The sequence below is a fragment of the Aythya ferina genome, assembly GCF_964211825.1.
Source record: "Aythya ferina genome assembly, chromosome: 11".
Lineage (NCBI taxonomy): Eukaryota > Metazoa > Chordata > Aves > Anseriformes > Anatidae > Aythya > Aythya ferina.
The window spans coordinates 18,876,503-18,895,792 of NC_140307.1; the positions used below are offsets into that span (position 1 = coordinate 18,876,503).

General features: G+C 34.1%; 1 protein-coding gene and 1 long non-coding RNA gene across 2 annotated transcripts in view; one reads left to right on the forward strand and one right to left on the reverse strand.

Moving 5' to 3' along the window:
- Positions 1-1,943: 1,943 nt before the first annotated feature.
- Positions 1,944-19,290, reverse strand: part of UNC13C (unc-13 homolog C) — a 172,643-nt gene continuing 155,296 nt past the window's right edge. Inside the window, exons 31-33 of the mRNA XM_084532291.1 lie at positions 7,297-7,389; positions 6,206-6,365; positions 1,944-3,397 (exon numbers count right to left, since the gene is read on the reverse strand). Of these exons, the coding sequence (XP_084388417.1) occupies positions 3,112-3,397; positions 6,206-6,365; positions 7,297-7,389 (539 nt within the window). The 3' untranslated portion in view covers positions 1,944-3,111. The remainder of the gene's footprint in view (positions 3,398-6,205; positions 6,366-7,296; positions 7,390-19,290) is intronic.
- Positions 11,662-19,290, forward strand: part of LOC311442734 — a 32,936-nt gene continuing 25,307 nt past the window's right edge. Inside the window, exon 1 of the long non-coding RNA XR_014696815.1 lies at positions 11,662-18,087. This is a non-coding gene — a long non-coding RNA (uncharacterized lncRNA). The remainder of the gene's footprint in view (positions 18,088-19,290) is intronic.

Consider the following 19,290-nt stretch of genomic DNA (forward strand, 5'->3'; position numbering starts at 1 on the left):
AGACAGAGAATGTATTTACTAGATAAATAAGTAATAGGGGTTGCAAGCATGTTACTTCATAATGCTGGTGGGAGGGTGGATCCTTTATAAATGTCAGTTGTAAGAAAAATCAGCCTGGTTGCCATATTTGTGTAATTTCCCAGTATTCTCCCAACATCTTAGCTAGTCAGTTGTATGTGTTACTAGTGTTTCCATAGCTCTGTATCCAAACCTAAAACTAGAACCTGCTACCCAACTTTTGGCCTACTTCATTTTGAAATCCTTTGCGAGGATAACTACAGCCTGAATGTGGTTTTCAAAACAGTAAAAGGTCATTTGTGCTCTACAATCAGAGATGCAAACTGTGATTCCAAGGTATGATGGCATGATACCGAAATTCCACATTTAAATAAATCATTAAATAAATTGCTGACAAATTTCCTCTTGGAGGGCAAAGAAGATATGGAGGCTCACAGAACGAGAGAAATATTTTCTGAATTCTTCACAAAAGATCTCTTGATTCTTCCAAGACACAGAAAACTTTCCACAATTATTTACAATTCAGTAAAATGTCTCTTGCAATTTTCAATGACTTTCAACATATATGATATAAAAGAAGCCATAATGTAGTTGCCATTCATATATGGCATGAGACAAATCTTTTTTGGTGTCTAGCTAGGTGGAGTTTTAGGGCACCTGGAATTTTTTGGGTGTGTGAAGATTAAAGGTGGTGCTGTGGCCCTACATATATACTGATATAGTTGTTTTAGACTTAATGTTTGTTTTTTTATCTTACACTTATGTATTTAATTCAGGCATTACTAATTCATTTTTTTGGTCAGATATTAGCTGTGAAGCATGCTGAGGAGAACGTAGTTTGGTTCCGTCTTACATTTCCATCCTGTAAAAGTAAACAGAAAAGACAAAATACCCTCCTTTAAGCCTTATTGAACTGAGTTATATGTCAGTTCTAAGTATACTGGTTAATTTGAAGTTCTGTCATATTCCAGGCTTCTCTAAATGTATTTGTTTACCCAGATGCATATCAAATGAGTCCCCATTTAGTAACTGTTCCCTGACAACTTGTTCTCAAATCAAGTTTACTTCCCTTTCTTTCTTATTTCCTTATGTGTATATACTAGTATTCTCAACAAACAGAAATGGAATTTCAACTTGAATTTTGATTACATCGGTTGTCACTGAGAAGTGAAACTGCCAAAAACAGCTGTTAGTTCACTAGAGTTAAGCAAATGTTCTCATAAACTATTATTTTTTAAGACAATACAAAAAAAAAAAAAAAAGAAAAAAAGAAACAAGTTCTTATTCTTTCATATATTCTGCATTGCATACAAATCAGCAGGGGATTCACTAATACCTTACTAAGATATTGGGGTAGTTATGGTTAACTCTCTAATAAAATGTCCTGGTCTTCTCTAAATATCTATATATACACTTCTTGAAAATCTAATTATTGGTCTTAAGGAGGATAAAGGATGTTGAAAGATGTTCTTAATATCTCATCTAAATATTTTATGAAAGGATATCCTGGCAAGAATGCTTTACCTACATGGAACTGTGTACTGTATTTCAGAAGCCTGGAATCAACTATACAAGCTTTATATCCTTTGTTTCTTTTATTAGTTTTTGCCCTAAGCTGAAAACGCCAACCTGCGTTAGAGATGCTTGTAACTAAAAACAATGACAAAGAATATTCTATGTGTATTTTAATATTACAGAACATTATATCTGTATTGTGTGCATTAATACAGAATGTTATTCACGTTAATAAAATGTGTACCTCATTTATTATAAATGTGACACATGGGATATTACACTTATAAAAGAGCAAGGTGCTAGACAATGGAAATCATGCTTTGATATAGTAAAATGCTGTATTGTTACCCACTACGTTGGCTTCACATGCAATTATAACCAACAGGAATATAAATATCAAACGGTATAAATAGAGGCAGCTTTTTTTGTATTTTATTTTACAATTTATCACTAAGTATATTTACAGGACACGGAGTTTGCTTTAGTGCAATACATAGTAATGTTGCATAAGTACAAACTGTTGATCTTTTCTAATAAAAAAAAAAAAACAAAAACAAAACAAAAAGAAAAAACAATCCAAACAACAAAAAAGCCAAAATCACCCCTCCCAAAACAAAGCACTTAACTGGTGTTACAGCTAAGTATGTAAAGCAACCTTAATAACTGAGTGAAAATGCTAACAGCATTGTTACTTTTCATAAACGTTTCTAGAAACAAATCACAACCCAACTTTATGTATTCCAAACTATTAACCCTTCTACAGTACCATATATTTTTTAAATGACTTTTAAAGCACATATACTGTACTGTATGACAGTATTTTTCTACAGATACTGACTTACCCTTTTAATATAAATATGATATTACCTTGGCAGTTTTGAAGAACAAAGTTATCTCAAGATATCAAACATCAGTAACAAACTCTAGTAAGCACAGCTTCTTGAGAACTTGCTTGAACAGCATTTCTTCACAGTGATATTTATGAAAGGTTGGAAAAAGATTAGCATAAAATATTTCCATCCTTTTTCAGTTTTTATGCAAAAATCATTACTTTTTATTGGTAATTATAAAATTACAAACACTTCTATAAGTAACTGCATCTGTAGTAATGATAGAAAAAGTTATCAGTAGGATGCCTAAAATGAGGTTAGCATAAAATGAGGTTTGAAGAAAATTAGATAAATCTTTTCTTAAATAATAATAAGGGAGATAATTTAGAATAGGCAACGTAGTGGTTTAACAGAGACAACTTAATTATCAATTCAAAAAGCTATTTATTAATAAATGTTAAAGGGATTGTGATGAAGCAAAATCAACATTTTAAGTGATATAGTGTATTATTTTCTCTTAATCTTAGTTTTGGCACTTCATTGGAACAATTACTTTAACAAAGACCAAAATATGTAGAAAAGGTATACAGCTCTTTGACATACATTGCAAATGTAGTACATAAGTACTGGCAAACACAGAAAACATAGTTAATTAAACATTCCCACAAATTTTTGCATGCATGCACTATTCAGACAACAGCTTTGGATCTATGGTGTTACAGTGACAGTCTTGAATTATGGGAGTATTTTAGGCTGTTTCTTCAGCAGATCTTGTTTCTGATTTAAGTCTTACAAATTCTTTAGCAACTTCGTCATTGGTTCTCTGAGAAAGTATTCTAAGAATTGTCAATCCAGTCTCATCTACAAAGATATTTCTCAGCAAGGGATACCAAGATGCACAGCTACCCCTCTCTGCTATGTTTTGCAGCTGAATAACTGTCATTCCTATAATGCGATCTTCTCTAGCAAAGCAGTAATCTTTCACTGAAAGGTGAAGCTCGTACGCTCCTGGTTTATCTTCATTACTCAAAATGCTGCAAAGATGAAAAAGATGAATTTAGGACAAGGAGATGAGTTTCATTCCTCTGAGGAATGAGCATGTCTTGTAAATCTTGTTGATATTAAAATGTTAGTGGTAGTTTCATTTTTGTAGTTCATTTTCTATAACAGATTATTGTTTAGTTTTTAGATTTCTACATGTTAGCCTTTTGCATACTACTATTAACATAGTTCCTCTCCTCACTGACCTGAACAGAAATGGAGGGAATTTCATCAGTTCCTTCAGTATCTGAACCACTGCTACTTTTCCCCAGAAAGTACCTAAAATGTCCAACTACTTCCAGAACCATAATAACCATATCTTTTTGGTGAACTACAAAACTACAAAAATGTTTATACGTACATCCGTGAATTAGACAGCTTTCACTTAAGCATAGCATACATCATACGTAGGAATCAAATCTTTTTGATTTACAGATTTTGCTCATTTTTCCAGGCTAAATAACTAGGAAGTCTGTAAGTAGGTAGAAGCAGCTTCTCTGCTTTTAGTTACCTGTTTTTCTAAACCTAACTTCTGTGTCTGCAGTGTAAAATCCTACATCAATATTTGCCACTGCTCTTTTTTTTTTTTTTTTTTTTTTTTTTTTTTTTTTTTTTTTTTTTTTTCCCTATGAGCAATCACGTGGATCTGATTAGTCACCTCTAAGCAAGTTTTGCACTGACAAAACGTATCTTGGCTACACTTTTATTTCTGTTCATTCTGCCAGGTCCATATTAGCTTGCAGAATTTTAAGCATCACTTTATTTTTTGAAATGACAGCAAGAACACTATTTTAGCATATTTCATCCAGTAGGTCCAAGATGTTTTAAAAACTTTTGTTTAAAGTTCAAAAAATAATAAGCTCTGAAACCTCACTTTTAATTTATTCTCTTCCAAGGTATTTGGAGATCCTCTATGCCACTTTAAATACTGGCCCAAAAGCCATATATAGCACACACAAGATGGCTGATATCCCCCCAAGCCTAGAGGATAGTTATATTTAATTAGAATTATACCTACTGACAGGCCAAACCAAACTGGAGAAAGTGTTCCTAGTTATGCAATTTCCCCAGTGGGAATACTAACGCAGCCTGCTTATGTCTTCGTTCTGCCTGAAGTCAATACTCATTTTGCAGGTCACTGCAATCCCTTCAGGAGGGAAACAGCTGTTATGCTCAGTATCATAGATATGAAGGGGGCTTGTTTCCTAAAAATCACAAAGTATTTGATTTTATTCTTCCTGATCCTTTACTCATTTTTCTGGATCACATGGGCATATGTAGGGCAAGATAGCACTCAGAAAACAGATTTACAATATAATTCCATTTAATCTAAAATACACAAGGACCTAATAGGCAACCCTAACCTTAGTGAGGTGCAGTCTGACTTTTACAGTGTCAGGTTGTGTGATGTATGTAAAAAAACAATATTAAAGCTGTAGTCATATAAAGGATCTGTGCATTTCTATGAAAGCAACACTTGCAATCATTTGTCAGGCTTCAGGAAGAAGGTATGGCTTTGAAATATCACTTAGTTTCTCTAGAAAATATATTTCATAAATATTTTTGACGTCAACTGATTGAATTCCTTTTTTTTTGAGGATTATTTTCCTACGTTGCTCTAAGTAGAACAACAGAGATGCTGAGAGTGCAGTAACTGACTGCACTATGAATTTACTGATTCATGAAGATGAAAAAGCCTGAGCATACTGATGATTTTCTACCTAATTGAGTGTAATTTCATTTGGATTTTCATAAATTATTCCATTTTACTTTATTTTTAATCTCTTCTATCCATGCAGTTATATGTAAACTCAGCACGTTAAGTTTATTTTCATGTGCTTTTACTAGCTGCAAACAAATAAAGGAGATATTTGATCCATATACGTTTCAGAGATTGCTACTTTTGTTTACAGCATAATCTCACTGAATTAAATATAATTTTTCAGGGAAAAAAATATTTATGTGTGGAAGGGCCCAGGATGTGATTCCAGGTGATGCCTTCATCCCTCCTAGGCAGCTCTAAGGAGCTGAGGTTCCCAGACTGTGTGGGAAACAGTTCCAAAGAGGGTGTGAGAATTTTCTGACTTGAGAGTTTGGACATGGAGCTTTCTTTGCCTCCGGTTTTCCTACGATGTCCTTTTTCAGCTTGTCCTTTCATGATCATATGTCAGCTTGCTACTCTATATTCTTAGAGGTTATTTGTCATCACAGTTATAGCAATGGGATAAAGAAAATCACTGGCAACAAGCCTTAAAAGCAAGACATTGAGAAAATGAACTCTGCCCTTCTTTTCTGTCTCTGTGTGTGAAGTGTGTCTGGAAAATGAATTGGTTTCAGTTATGGGAGGAGAAGTGAACAGGTTAAAGAGACGTGCTGTGGGAAATACTATATGTAAAGGTCCAGGTCAGATGAAAAATTACTTATTGCTTTGAGGATTAAACAATAGAGATAATAACATTAATAAACACATGCACAATACTTCAAATACTTAGATATGTCAACAGTTGCAATGGCCTGGAAATCTAGCAGTAAGAAATGAATTGTACATTTTAACCAGCTGAAAGGTGGTTAAAGCTAGAAAGCTAAAAGGCGGCAAGCTTAGTGGTTGTCATTCATCTTTAGATAAAGCAAAGATTCAAGTTTAATAGTTTTGAAGTTATTATCTCATTTATTATGGATTGTGCTTTATATAGCCTTAACTTTAGAATTTTATTACTTTGTTTTGTTTTTAGAGGTTAAATTGCAAGGTATTCTGGCAAAATTTGCATAAGATAGGTAATTAACAGCAAATAAAGACTTACAATTGGAAAGTTTCATTGTATTTTGGTGACCAGGTGTTGCTCTTTGTCTTGGTTCCATGTTTTCTTTTCTTGTCACTTAGGTTAGGACCTAATAGACAAACTTCCACAAATGGCCGGAACATAGCTGTTGTTTGCCAATTTAGATTATTAATTGCTACAACTATAAAGAAACAAAAGAAATGAAGTTAAATAAAATCCTATTAGAAGAGCTCCAATTAATTATCCAGTATGACCAATGAAAGGTGCCCTGAGATCTTTCCTGTAGGATACCTACACCTAAGTTCAGGCTGGATGTTAGGAAAAGGTTCTTCACTGAGAGGGTGGCCGGGCACTGGAACAGGCTCGCCATGGCAGTGGTCACTGCACTGAGCCTGCTGGCATTTGAGAAGTGTTTGGGCAATGCTCTCAGACATTAAGATCTGATTTTGGGGTGGACCTGTGTGGAGCATGTGTCCTTGTGGGTCACTTCCTTCCAACTTAGTATATTCAATGGTTCTACCTGCCAAGTCTAGGAGGATCTTTGCCTGTTCTGTGCCAAGTAAAACCTCTGACTACTTCCAGTTACAGCAACAGAAAATATAAATGTATGTTTTATGAATACTTTATGTTAACAGCTGTTTTGTCTGCTACGTTCATTAGAATTAAAAAGTTAACCTATACTAATCTGAGTGGTACTGGGTTTCCTTTGGAATTAAAATTTTGCAGAACAAAGGCATTTTATTTGTTAGAAATAGAACATGTTAAATTTTGGTGCAGTCATTTACCGCTCACCTCTATTACGGCTTTTGAAAATTAAATTATGTACAAGTAATTCAGAAGTGTGATTTGTCATGTTAGAATTTATAATTCCATAACTACATAAAAAAAAATAAATACATTGACTACGCTGGGAAGCACAAGACAGTATTAACCTGCCTAATCTTAACTTTTGCTGATGTTGAGCAAGGAAGAAGTACAATCCTAATCACCTGAAGCCTTCTTACAGCTTTAACAGTTATTTCATTGTTGTTATGTTTTACCTAGGATTTAATGCTTGGACATTTTGGACTTTGTTGTTGTTTTCCTTTTAAAATTAGCTCTTTGGAACTTACCTTTTACAGTAACTTTATGCTCACCAGTTCCAGGATGTGTGGAAACATCCACCTGTATAGATATTTCACCCACTGAATTACTAGTAGTTTGACCTGAAACAATAATTAATAGGTTAACACGCTTTGCTTCTCAATACATCAAGAGAAATAGAAAGTGAAAGGTGAGTGGTATTCTATGTAAGAAACACTTAGAAATTGCTGATATGCATTTCATATTCAGAAGGGAATCAGTTATTGGTTTATAAGTGATTTTGCCAAAAAAGCACCTAGCATTTGCAAGTGTTTATATGAAGTGCCTCAGTAAAATGAGAAAAGCTTTTCTTTAGAAACCTTCCATTCTGGTTGTCATCAGGTGTGTGTGCATCCTGAAATACAAAAAACTGGTGCTTTTATCAAACTGCTTACATGCACACCCCAAAACCTTGGGAAGTTATTTGTTTATTGCTATTGATGAATCCCTTGATGGGAGGAAGCTTGTGTTAAGTCTATAAACAAACTCCTAAAGTTCTGCACTGACAGAGGCTTAAAAAAAAAAAGTTTCTATGTTTCTAAGCCAATTTGCACATAATGGTTCTCTGAAAGTAACTCTCAGTATGTATTCAAAGGTCCATTAATATGTCGGATTATAATACTACTATATAAACAAACCTGGATATGTTTGCTTGTTCTTTAATTGGGTGGCTGTGAATTTTAACTCTGTGGCCTGTGCATTTGCTTTCCATTCTAATCTCCATGAATTTATAGTAAAGCAAATTATTACCCCTGTATAACTGGCAATCATTTATTTGGGCTCACAGAGGAAAGATTCTACCATCTTTCTATTTGCACATAAATTCCCTGTGCATGGGTTCCCCTTAATCTTCATGTGAAGAGAAGCAAATATTCCTTTAGAAGTTCTCTGGCAGCCCGTTCAGGAATTAAGGGAGGGGTACAATGAAATAGGGTGTCATGTATAAATGTAGTGAGGAAAATGATCATAGTCACCAGTGTTTTGGTAAAAACACACAATCTAGTGTCTTAATCTGGTTATAGCTGCTATTTCTGAAGTGCAGGGTACGTGTACAAATTTTACTGCTAGATGTATTCCAGTATCAATCAGATGGTTTGGACCTCTTTCAGTGTGTAAATAGTGTTACACGTCAGGTTTCTAATGGCAAGAAGTTTAGTTTCAGTGGTAACTGAAAACTTAAACTTCATGTTGTATTGGATAATTCTGCAAAGAAAGCTGTACTGTACTGAGCCTCTGATTACATTGCTGAATCACTCTACATCTTGTTCAGAATAATTAACCTATACATTGTTCTTATGAACATGCATAAAAAGACAGGAATTACATGGGTTAGAAAACCTAAAAAGAAAAGAAAAAAAAAAAAAAAAAAAAAAAAGAGTAGAACTGCCATTTTTTTTTAGAAGAGTAATGCAATGTATTTATCTGACTGTCTAGTAGAATTAGCCTTTGTTTAGGAAGTGGAAGGAGATTCTCATTTGTCTAGGCGATGTAGTTACAGATATTTCTTTTTCTTTTCTCTTGCAACCATAGTATCTTCAGAGCTTGTATTTGTGTGTAGCATAGTATAATATAGTTTCTTTTTCCTGAATGAAACTTTATTTCTCTGTTAAAAATATATATATATATATTTGGAGTGCAAAATGCTTTTATAAAATTATTCTGTCCAGAAAAACAAGATGACTTCTTTTAAATGAAGTCATCATTTTCATTATACACAATGTGGTGTTTTTAATTAGTTTACATTTAACCCAGCTTGCAGACTTATGTGAAAGCTGCCAACATCTTCCCTTATAGTTATTTGGATTCATTAACTTGAAGTAAGTGAAGAAAATATCTTTTTATTTTTTTTTTTGGGGATCTAAAATTCAGAAGGCAGTATATTAATGCTGGTACTACAATAGTATATACATACATATATATTTATATATAGGTCATTCAGCAGTTATCTGACGCTGTAAAAGAAATCAGAGAGAATAGAGACTAGAGCTTCTTGACCATTGTCTTGTATCATGTTGTGAAATACCATATTTTTATATTGTTACATGCTGCACACAGTTCAACCTTAACAGGTTCCCTTTTTTGGTGTTGGACTTTTTTATGTACGACACTTTTGATAGCATATGTAGCCATCATCAGCTGTAAAGTCTGAGTTAATCATACTGTACCTGTAAAACATTTTTTTGTTCTTCTGATTAAAAAGCTGTTGTTGCCAAGCTGGGCAGGAGAAGAGAACTGTGAGTTTGCAACATACGTTAAAGCTTGGGAACTTTGAATGGATAGGATTAACCAAACATACAAAGAGGAAGTATGTGAATTTATCAAACACTTTCCCACTCAATAATAATAATAATGTACTTGAGTATATAATAATAATAATATAATATATAATATAATATAATACTAATAATGTAACTTGAGTCAGGCTCATCCTTAGTATCACTGAAAATATCAGTGAGTGTCAATTACTTCATTTAGCCTCTAGCTTAAAAACCAAAAAGCAAAACCCCATTTGGAGAAATCAGGAATGTTTTAAAAGAAAATGATTAACATTTCTATTATGGCTGAAACATAATAATGACTCCTTAGATGTTACGGAGACAAAACCTGTTAATTTGAGAGAGGTCTTATTCTGTTCCTCAAACTCCTATTTTATTTATTTATTTTTTTAACTGCACAAAGTATTTCCTTGCAAAGGTCTCCTAACTGATCTTTTTTCTTTCCTTTTTGTAGCAGTCTGTAATTCACTACAGCACTGTAAGCAATACCACAAACACATAGTGGGATTAGTGCTGTGTGTATAGTGCTGTTTGATATGGTTGTAAGGAAACCTGTGTAAAATGTTGTGCAGATTTATACCGAAAACAGCTGATATTAAAATGACACTACTGCTGAGGAAAACTCCTTCAGCAGAACATCTTAGCTGGTAAAGACACCTTCTAGTGGATTCTACAATTGTTTCCTTCAGTTTACCAGCACATCCATCTTGCATTTGGTTTCTCCCTTTCTCTCACTGACCTGCTGAACACACTGACGGTACAATTCTAGAACATTCAGTATTTGCTTATATCAGTTTTTGTTAATGTTCAAGAGCTATACTTCATTCTAAAATCTCAGATCTGTCTCTGCTGTTTTATTTTCTTTCTTGCTACCACTCCCTGTAAAGTCACAGCGTTAATTAATGATCCTGAGTATGCTATGGAAAGGTCATTTTCGCCTACAAGCAAGTCAATTTAATGGACAAGAAATATCTAGCCCTGTACCGCAGAAGATTGCACTTTTCTTTCTTTAGTACTGTAACTTAACTCATTAGAAATTTAACAAATGTACAAATTAATCTGTTTGTTGGAAATCCTTATGTTTGCTTGTGTACTACTGCTCCAACTCTAAACTATGCTTTAGATTTTATTTACTAGCTAATTTATGTGAAGCAAAAGACGGCATCCTCTCCCAGGGGGTCTCTAAGTGATCACCTACATTTAGACTGTGGTCTCTCTGTTACAAACAAAAATCTAAGAGAGAAAAAATACTTCCTCCATCCTAAGATGGTTGCTCCTCAGTGGACCAAAAGTTTAAAGCATTCAGGATTTGATTTCTTCCTCATTTAGCACCTGGAATGTCATGAATATGATAATGATTATAGTCCTAATGATCTTGACAGAAAAGAGCCATTTTGGAGTCAAATATTTCCAAGTCAAAACAGTCATATTGGCTACAGTGAACAGTGTTAGATTACTGTAGAGAATGTTAATCTGATTGAAGAATACTAATCTGATTTACACTCTACTGATCATAATCCCTCCACTGTACAAGAAAATGGTGAGAGACATATTGGGCTGTAAGAAGCATACTGGAGAGTTTGTGTGTGGCAGATGTAACCATCACAATCCACAGTGAATGCTGGAAGAGCAGTAACAGCAAGTACATTTAAAATCAATTTGCATATTTGATATCCTTACTTTGACAGCAGTGTCATTGGCTTATGGTAGAGGAACAGTTTAGGGAAAAAAAAAGTGTAAGAAAAGAATTTGAGACTTCAAATAATAAGACTAGTGTGCCTCTGGTGTATACCATCCATACTGACCTGAAAGCTGGGGCATGGCAATTGAGAAGTTTTCATAAATTTTTGGAAAAAAAAAAATATAGAGAGAATAGCTTGTTGTAGTAGTTACTAGGAGCATTGGTATGCAGCATGGACCTCTCAACAAGATTGGCAAAACACATCTGAGACACTGAGCTAACATTCAGACTGTTCACAGGTCTTGACTCTGAATCTCCACCTGCTGTGCTTTGAGTATTCAGGATAACAATTGGTGTACGTAATTACTGGAAATAACACTGAAATAGCTATGCCCAAAGTCTGCACCGTTTGCATAAAATTATACTTAGTATTTGAGATATTCTAATATGAACATAAAAGTTTACATAATAAAGGAAATTCCCATACTCAAGTATTTATAGAAGGTAAGTGCCATGTCTAAAAAAGTATTGTCTGACCTACCTGTTCACAAAGTTACTTTTTATCTGTTACTTTATTTAGAAAAATGCTGTCATCAAGCTTGGTATCTCTTTATTTATAGTTCAATATGGCAAAATTAGGTAGCTATAAAAGCGAAACTGAGCCATGAAAACTGAGCTGTAAAAAACAATTTGGTGTAAAAAAAAAATATAATTAAACAACTACATAGTACTGAACACAAAGAGAAAAGCTGTCCCTGCACTCAGTCATGCAAGCCTTTTCTTTCAATTCTGCACCTATGGTACAGACTTTAAAAGTAATAGCACAATTCTAGATTTAACACGTTTCATGATATGGAACATCAACTATCTTACGTTCTATCTTATGATAGTAATGTTTTGTTTTGAAACTGCTTCAAGCCTCAAGATCCTTCTGTATTCATTATGTCTTGATGATGGTAGTTTCATGAAAAATTCTTAAATCTGGAGGAGACTTTGACTGTCTGTTTTTCACAACATGAAGATAAAAGACAGGAGCAAATTGTGTGTGTCTCAGACACGGAGAGAGAGAATCTAAAGGCATGCTTGCAAAACGAGGATTCTTTTTACAGTTCAGAGTCATCAGGGTAGCAAATGAGAGGAAATAATAGAATGCTTTCATTGTTCTTCAACTAGGCACATATCTTTCTTGTTTCATCTATTAACAATTAAAGTTTTCATTAACAACAGATCAAATTATTTTTTTCTTTTTATTTATTTAATTACTCTTTTATGGTTAAACTCCAGAAGCATTAAATGCTAAAGCGTTTGTGGTCTGTGCAGTGTCAATTCTTGTTTAGTGGTGCTTGCAGGAACAATTCTAACCCTACAGTCATATTGTAAAAGCAAAGCTCATGTTTTTGCAGAATGTTCAGGAGAACTACATGCAGTTGATTCTTATGCCTTTTGTTGTCTCTATGAGCCTTTTCCCAAATCTAAATTGCATTGACAAAGGTCATAGGACTTATCAGGAGAAAGGTGACCTTTTTATTTAAAAAAGAAATCTCAGCAGTTAACAAGGTGTATTTCTGTCTTTTTCGTCTACCCAGTGTCCAGCTGATAGATCTGTTCAGCTTTAGGTATGTGATAACTTGTCAGAGTGTGTGTATAAGAGACAGTAGAGATACGAGACAAGGAAATACAGTCAAAACTGTCTTTTTCAAAATTCAGGCACAATTCAGTAGAAAGTGAGTTGGACTTTGTCACCAAAAACAGCAGCTGGATATAAACCATAGATCTACATTCATGGTCTTTCCCAGCTCAGGTTCCACAGAACTCTGAAATGTACCCTTCCTAATGTGAGAAGTTATGTATCTCCATGGAGCGAATTGATTTATTTTCTGGAAGCTTGAATCTAATAAGCAATCTGCAGTGTCCAAAAAAGATCAGTGTCTACTATCAGGTGTTTGAAAACAGAATATTATTGCTTGAAATGCTTTTATACTATCTGCAGTTATTATAACGTAACAATCTATCATTTGCTTTGCTAGGAATGCATTGAATGTCAGAATTTACTGAACATACAAGAATCTATTGTCAGAAGTCCTGTAATTGAATTTACTACATTTTTTTCTTCACAGACTTATAGTCCAGTTATCCATACATTCATGGCTCCTCACACCTACTGAAGGACTGAAATGACCCCTAGGTTCAGAAGGTAAATGTCAATTAAGAATTTTACCATATAAAGGTAGTTCATTAAATAGGAAAGGAATCTGACATTCACCAAACACCTACGTGACCTCAAATGCTAATGCATTTGGTATTGAAGCAATCAGCACATATTTAAAAAAAAATAAATATTGGATTTGACTTTTTCTAAGAATTTCATAATTCTCTCATTTCTCAGATTCATATTACCATGTTGGTATTTGTTATTTCTCTTCATCCAGTTGACATAATTATATACTCAACTTAAGATATTCACTTTGCCCCTCTCTGCTCTACTTGAGCATTCTGGCTCTCTGATTTCCCTAACTTGCTTCCCATATGGAAGTGATTGATTCTTACACAGATTTTTCAGCCTTTCCCTTTACTTTATTTGATCAACGCTTTCTCTGTATGTCTACACTGCCTCCTTTTAGTGTCTAGGGTTTTTATATTTTTACAGTTCCAGGGCTAGATGATCTTTTAAAGATTTCCTGGAGCTTTTTGGCTTCCTGACATGTTTCTCCTCCCATCTGGGCTCTTATAAAGTTGTTCAAGTGGTTACTTTTTGCAGTATTTTTGCCTCAAAGTGGTCAAAGGCAATAAGCTAGGCTCTGAAACCGTCTTTATAGATGTATTAAAAGTTCCTAAATGAATGTTGATTTACATTATTGTTATTATTATTTTACTCTGAATTTTAGGATTCAAGGCCTTCTCTACTTCTCTGAGAATTAGAAATCTGGTTTAAAATAAAACCAACTACCTGTACACTAGTTGTCATGCATGACATGATTTTAGTACCTGGGACAGAAAAGCTCACTAAGCACTGTAAGCCAGGCAATAAGAACAGCTGAACTGGCAACATTGCTAAGTGGTAACCCTATCCTGTCCCATTAGCTGGCTAGCCTGTTCAGCATAAATCTGACCACTTATTTAAATACCATATTGAGGTTTTCACGTTATTGTCTGTACAAGACATAAGGATGAAATAGTTGGACATATCTTCAAGCTTTCACAGAGCTTAGTGCTCCAGAAATCACATAAGTTATGAAATCAATATTTTATTTCAGACATTCAGATTTAGCATCTTCTGATTAATAATGCCAATAAAGTACATCTGTTTTCCTGGGGTTCTTCTGCTAATTTCTTAGAGAACTTAACTTTAATAGTCACCCTAATCTTTTATTTTTACAGGATCCTGAGGCTCTATAATTTAGAGAAAAATCTATAGTGTATGTTTTAATATTATTCTGTAATATGGAGATTAAATTAAAGATGAATTATTAAGTGCTGCATGTTGGAAGTTAAATGACTTTTGCACACATGATAGAGAGGAGGAAGGCAACCAGGGAACACTGTTTTTTCTCCCAGCATATTGCAGAAGTTGGCTTACTCTATTACAGAAAAGCATAAGGCTAGGGAAAGAATGTTGAAATGTTGAATTTTGGCTTGGCATTTGAAAATAATTTCCCTTAATTTTTGAGCGTGTAATTTCCTTCCCAGTTTTGGTGCCTTTACAAGAGGAATTATAGTTGTTCATTATAATTAGATAAATATTTTTCATTCTACTTATCATCTTTTCTTGTTCTTGGGTGGTTCCTCCCTTTTCAGCTTTCAATTGTCTAGCATGAGAACAAAGAAACCCAATAAAGATTAGTTGCTGTGAAAGAATACTTTTTTTCTGAAGGCATTTAAACACACGGGTAGGGAATGTAGTATGAGCTTCATGTTGCTAGATGAGTATTGATTTTTCTGCTTAAGCGATACAAACTCTTTAAAGTCAAGCTAAAAAATATAATGCAGTCCTTCACAGTTTGCTATGTCATAGAGCTTTAAAATAACACTAGCATTCTCTAATGAAGTTTATAAAAACATAACTTGCTGAAAATACATTAAAAATATTTTTCTGGCTATTTCTGATGCGTAACTGTTTTAGATGCAAGAGTGGCGTTTACTTTGAAGAAAGTACTAGTAATAAATGGAAGCGAATTCAGGACACCAATGTTTGAAGTGGTTTTATTTTTTTTAATGTAGTTTGCTAAAACTGAAACCATATTCATCTAAATGTAATTACAGATGATGCTAATCAAATACAAACATTCACTACACTGACTGTAGTTTACAAAATTAATAATGATTTAAGACATTAGTTGCTAAACTAAACCACAGATGTTAACCTGCTTCAGTAGCCTTAAAAGGTGGAGGTATGACTTAACTCAACAAAAAGTTGACTGTCAGGCTGAAATATTATTATATTTATTTTTTTTAGGAACTAATTTTGAGAAGCATTGCCTGGACTGGTCTGAACTTCAAGTAACAGTAAGTCAAATATGCCACAGATTAGAAAAGTTTGTCCAATAAACAGGGATGTAGTTCTACCAGTGTTTTGAGTCTGTTCCTTCTCTTATGAAATACAGTAAAAATTTGTCTTTATGCTTTTATGATTTTGTCTAGATTGTGTAACTGTGCTTGACTTTAGCTCAAGTTTAGTTAAAATTAGCTTGTCCTGCCTGAATTGTAATTTGACCTTTTTCTTTTTTTATGTAAAGTTGATGTAGGTTGACATATTCTGTAAGTATATCATGTGCAAATACATGGTCTTTTGCAGAAACCTAGGAGCTTTTCTTGATGATACATTCTGTTGGCTTGCTGGCTGCTGTGTAGCTGTTAGCAAGCCATGGTGTGTTGAGCAGGGTTTTGTAGCTCAGGCTTGGCAGTTTACTGCAATATAACAACTGATTAATACTTTGCAAAAGTATACTATGTACAGACAATTTGTTTGGTGGCAAAAGATGATGAAAATGATCCATATTTTGTAGTCTGAATTTATGCAGATATGTTATCCTGCAGTCATATGTAGAAGAAGCAAGGAGGAAAAAAAAAACACAACTCAAATCACATTTACATTAAGAGCTAGCGGTGCCCGATCTAAAAGTGACAAGTTCCAGTGGACAAAAGTTCAAAGGAAACAGAATTAATCAGTGATCTGAACATCAGGGGATCTTTTTGTTAATTGTGTACTGACACTATAAGATTCTTACTTGGTTGTGTTTTAAATGCACTTGTGGAGGTATCAATGACCATATAAAATGTACAATAGCAGTCACTCAGGCCTTGAAATGCACACTTCTTCACCAAACTGCTGTCAATTTTTTTGATCTGGGTTCTATATCAACATCCCAATTTTAGAGATTCTGAAAGCTACCTGCTCCAGGAAATGGCTTCTGGCAGCACTAACACCAGAAGAATGTGTTTGTAACAGGTTCAACAGGGTCTTGTATGGCACTGCTGAGTCACCTGGACACCTTCAGGTTAATACTAAATGTGAGCTTCAGAGACGTGTAACTTTCTTTAGCAGTTCCTAATTTATGGTGTGTAAAATTGTAAAAGTTTTCCTAGAAAACAATGTCAATAATTTATTTGCAAAAGGGCATGCTGCTCTACTAGTTTTATATTTGTGGGTTGAGTTGAAGTAGCTCAATCGCTGGCATGTTTTGCTCATTTTTCTGGAAATAAAATTCTTTTTTTTTTTTTTTATACTAAGGGATAAACAGTTATCTCCCTCCTTACTATCATATTAATACAAATGTTAAAATCCATGATGATCAGAATCTCAGCAGTATTTAATTTCCAAACAATCTGAAAGTGTGTGGCAGATTTGGGATAGCAGTGGTGATGTAGTTTGAGAAGAGAAACTGTTCTCTCCTGTGACAGGCAGAAATACAGATGCTCCATATGATAGTATTTGACAGAAATTGTCACTTAGCTAATCTTGATATCTGTACTGTGTAATACATGATGCTAATATTTTTTTTTTCTATTACCTTTCATTTCCACAGTGTGATTGCAGATTTGTTTCCACAACATTGAATGAGGATTGAATTTATGGCATTCATCACTATAACCCTTTAAAATGGCAAATTATTATACGTTTTTTTTTTTTTTAAAAAGCTTGAACCATCATTAGTCATTCAAAAACTATCTTGTTTTGTTCAGCATTGTCATTTATGTATTCAAACACTTGTCTGTTTTTGAATATATTCTTAAGAGTCTGTAGCAGTGCTCTGGAAAGGAAAATCAATCAGATTAAGATTATAACAGTTAACATCATTTGTCCTGACTTTATGATAATTTGCTCTTAAAGCATGGATCTGTACAGTCTCCTGATGTATTTGAAAAGAAGATGTTTAGCTTTCACGTACTTAGGGATCTCAGTTTTTTGTGTGGTGCTTTCAGTTCAGTAAGTAGTTATTTTGAAAATCAGGAATGTCTTGATTAGTATTGCCCATGGAAAGTGCTTTGTTTCCAGGAAGCTCTTTAGGAATGTGTAGCCACAAAGAGTTGGTTCAATAATCACCCCTGTTATTAAATGATGAAAAAGCATGTTCTTTGGTATATTTGGTTATTGCTACTGAACTTGACTCTGCATATATATGAATATAGGTAGTAGCTTAACATAAAAATTTTATGTAGATCTTAAACTTTCTAGGAGAAAAAGGTAACTCTTCCTTCTCACACTGATCCAGCAAATTTTTCCCCTTCTGTTCATTAGAGACGTGGCAGCTTCATCATGGAAAAGGGAGAAAAAAAAAAAAGGAAGAAAAACAACAACAACAACAAATCTTTGCCTGTGATTAAAGGTAAGCCTGATTTTTGTTTACTTCTAGTTTAGTGATATTTCATGGTGAATATTGAGTGGATGCAACAAATGATCAGTGCATAAATTATTGGCTGGTGATATATAGCACTTTGAAAATAATTCATTAGCACTTTGACAAATTAAAATCTTATGTGAAAACATTAATGGATATTTAAGATGGGGACTTCTTTCAAATAATTATGTTCAAAGGGCATTTGTGATTCCCTAATATAATTATTTTGGGTTAGAGATGCTATTTTCATTGCAACAGGTTGCAATTCCTCCTGTTGCCAAGGAATGAGTTGGCATAGTAATATGTTATAGATACGCATATACAAGCATGGCGCGTGTATATGTGCCTTATATCGTGTAGCCTTTTCTATGTGGGTACATATATAACTGCTTTCTGCTAGTATGTTTATGAAGAAAAAAAGGTGCTCCCTTTTGTCTGGTATGCTTGCTGTTCAAGTTTTAGCTTTAGGTTAAGTTTAAACTCTTTAAAATGAGGAGACAAAAACCTGTAAAGAGAAAGGGGCCTGACTGTTTACCTGCTGGCTTTTTTGTTGTGTTACAACTATACTCATTGTATGTATGGAAGAAGCTTGTACAGCCCTGCAATTCCTTATTTAGTTTTGCTATTATTTACCTCAATCACAATGCAGAGTTAGCCTTCCTTGCCCTTTTCTCAGTTGGTTTGATGTATCAATGCCTCTAAAGGAAATTCTGTATGTTCTGCATTGTAACTGAATATAGTGACAAATGGCAACTGCAGCAATTTGGCTTAGCTAGAGTTGCATCATTCCTTATTCTGAAAGCCAAAAGTGCAACACAACAACCCATGTGCTAGCCCTCTATTCCATGTTTTTTCCTGATACAGCGAGGATTTGATGTGGGATGTTCTGCAATGACAACTTCTAAGTAATAAACACTTTGTATTACAAGTAGAGAATCAACAGCGTGGAAAATATACGAAGTAATAAGGAAAAAAGAACAGTAACCTGTATTAGTAACACAACTGGAGAGTGTTAGCTTAGCTGCACTAATGGATACTGCACTATAGTTATTATTTAAAGATTGGGAAGAATTTATTTCCTGACTGAGAGATTAGCTGAACTGTATAGAGATTTAGGTGGTTGTTTTTTCATCCATCTTCCACAGCATCTTGGTGCTGTGAAGATGTCTGCAAGTTAAAATTCAAGTTGCT